This window comes from Condylura cristata, unplaced genomic scaffold (assembly GCF_000260355.1).
Source record: "Condylura cristata isolate star-nosed mole 26May11 unplaced genomic scaffold, ConCri1.0 scaffold00004, whole genome shotgun sequence".
Classification (NCBI taxonomy): domain Eukaryota; kingdom Metazoa; phylum Chordata; class Mammalia; order Eulipotyphla; family Talpidae; genus Condylura; species Condylura cristata.
In genome coordinates, this window is record NW_004567105.1 from 1434719 (window position 1) to 1437117 (window position 2399).

At 73.0% G+C, this 2399-nt stretch overlaps 1 protein-coding gene across 2 annotated transcripts in view; it reads left to right on the plus strand.

The window, feature by feature from the left end:
* SULT4A1 (sulfotransferase family 4A, member 1) overlaps window positions 1-2399 on the plus strand; it is a 12406-nt gene that overhangs the window by 3156 nt on the left and 6851 nt on the right. For both annotated transcript variants that reach the window (XM_012720386.1, XM_012720387.1), the window contains exons 2-3: window positions 1451-1581; window positions 2317-2397. In XM_012720386.1, coding sequence (XP_012575840.1) covers window positions 1451-1581; window positions 2317-2397 — 212 coding nt within the window. The remainder of the gene's footprint in view (window positions 1-1450; window positions 1582-2316; window positions 2398-2399) is intronic.

The window sequence follows — 2399 nt, forward strand, 5'->3', positions numbered from 1 at the left end:
CGCGCCCCGGCGCCATCAGGCAGGCCCGGTAGGTGCCGCCGGCTGTTGCTGGCAGAGCTCTGGCTCTTTCTTCTTGGTCCTTCTTTCTCCGGATGCCAGGAGGCCGGTCTCTTTCCCGGAGGCCAGGAGAGTGCCCTTCAGGGGCTGCTGGGCTCATGCCGGGTGGCTCCTGCCCCACCTCCTCCGTCGGGGTCCCCACCTAGGAGTCTGGGGGCGCCATTGAAGCCCGTGGCCGATTGGACCAGTAGCCACAGCCCGTCCCCTCGCAGCAGCCGGCCGGGGCCGTTCCTCCCTGCAGCCCTGACCCCGGGGCCGCCTGCCCTGGGGCATGTGCTGGGGGGCCCCTGCCGCCGCCATCACGGCGGCCTCTGCTGCCACCTGAGGCGCAGTGGACCCAGCGCCCGCCTGCGCTGCCTATAAGCGGTTCCAGGGGCCGAGCGCTGGCCAGTGGTGGGGCAGGGGAGGCCTCTGGTTTCAGACCACAGCAGAGACAGGCCCCTGAAATGCAGAGCCGGTATAGGCAGGAGGGGGCCTGGCTGTCCAGGTGCATTCCTTCCGGGTCAGATGGGGTGATGAGGGGGACAAGGGAGTGGCCCTGCGCTGAGCTGGAAGCCTGAGCCAATTGGCGTCTGCACAGGAGCCACTTGGGAGGGTCGGGCGCCCCTGGCGCTGGCTCTTGGCTGGGCGTCCTGCCTGGCCTGGGGTGACCCCTGGAGCGGCACTGGGTGGCCAGGTGGGCCGCTGTGTGTCCAGACCCCCGTCCTTCCTGCAGCCAGTGCTGTGCTGTCGGCATGCCAGTGGGTGCCAGGCGGGGGGCGGGAGTGCCAACGTGTGGGGAGAAAGTGGGTGATGGGGCTCTGGGGTGAGCAGGGAAAGCCAGAGCCAGCGCCTTGGTGGGGACGAGCAGAGCCGCCCGCGCACAGGCCGAGGTGGGGGCGCCTTGGGCCGTGAGGCGCAGGCCCCTCACCGGCACACGGAGAGCGCAAGGGCCCGCTCCCCCTGTCCCTGAGCCCGAGGCCACGAGCGAGCAGCTCGAGCCCCGTCCCACCCGCGGCCTCTGCTGGCTCCTGGCCCTGCTTTCCCGGCGGCCCCGGCCTGAGTATCAGTTTGTCCACCTGCTGTGGACGGTGTTGCTGCTGTGGCTGGCGCTGCGGGATTGTTCCGGAACGTGCCGCCGGGCCGGGGGGTGCACGGGGCCTGGGAGTGGCAGGACACAGTGTGTCTAGCTGGAGGGCTGTGGGCACACGGGTCGGCGCGCCTGTCCCGTGACGGCTTGGCGGGCCCGGGAGGAGGGCCCCCCGGGGGCCGCAGGGCAGCGCAGGCTTCGGGCCTCGCGCTCGCGCTCCGGCCGGGGGCTGCCGCCGCGTCCCCTGGTGGGGGGTACGGGACGGGGGGCGGAGTGGGGGGCCGTCCAGCGGACTCGGGCCACCTGCGCTCGCCCTCCCCGCAGGCACAAGCTTGCTGCAGGAGGTGGTCTACCTGGTGAGCCAGGGCGCCGACCCCGACGAGATCGGGCTGATGAACATCGACGAGCAGCTGCCGGTCTTGGAGTACCCGCAGCCCGGCCTGGACATCATCAAGGTGCCCGCGCCCCCGTTTCCACACAGCTCCCCGTGCCAGCTCTCCCTCCTGGCCCAGGGGCCCCGCGGGGGGGACACGCAGCGCTCTGCCGCCCCCGGAGGCCGCCCGCCAGCCTGAGCCAGACGGGGACCCTGGGTGCGCTGACCGCGAGCCCTGCGGTGTGGGCCGGGCCTCGGCCACGCCTGCCTCTCGCCCACGTGGCTCACCCTGCCAGAACCGGGGTCCGCACGGGGTCCTGCTCTCGGCGAAGGCGGCGTCCTCCCAGCGCCGCCCTCTGCCGCCTGGGGTTCCCCTCCCCCCTCAGCCTCCCCCACTCCTGGCCCGCGGTGCAGCCTGCGGCGTCCCCCACCTCCCTGGCTGTGGCCGGATGCACACAGGACCCACCCAGAGGGGCAGGACTGACCGGGGGTGAGACGTGCTCAGCGCGGCCCGGGGAAGGAAGCGCCTGGCCAGGCCTCGTGGGGTGCCTGAGTGACGCCCGGAAGAGTGGGGGAGAGCCGGCGGAGGGGACCCTGTGAGCCCTGCTCCCCCCGCCCTTGTGGCCACGGGCCTGCTCTGGCCGCCCCAGGCCCCGGCCGTGCTGGGCGGGCGGGCTGGGCTGCGGTCCACCCTGGAGTCTGGCGGTTCCCTGCCAGGCGTTTGTCCCTCGAGTGGGGTCCCGGCTCTGTCCAGCCCCCGCCCCTGGGCCCCGAGAAGGGCCCGGCAGCGCCTCTGACAGCCCGTCCCGGACCCCAGGAGCTGACGTCGCCGCGTCTCATCAAGAGCCACCTCCCCTACCGCTTCCTGCCCTCCGACCTCCACAACGGCGATTCCAAGGT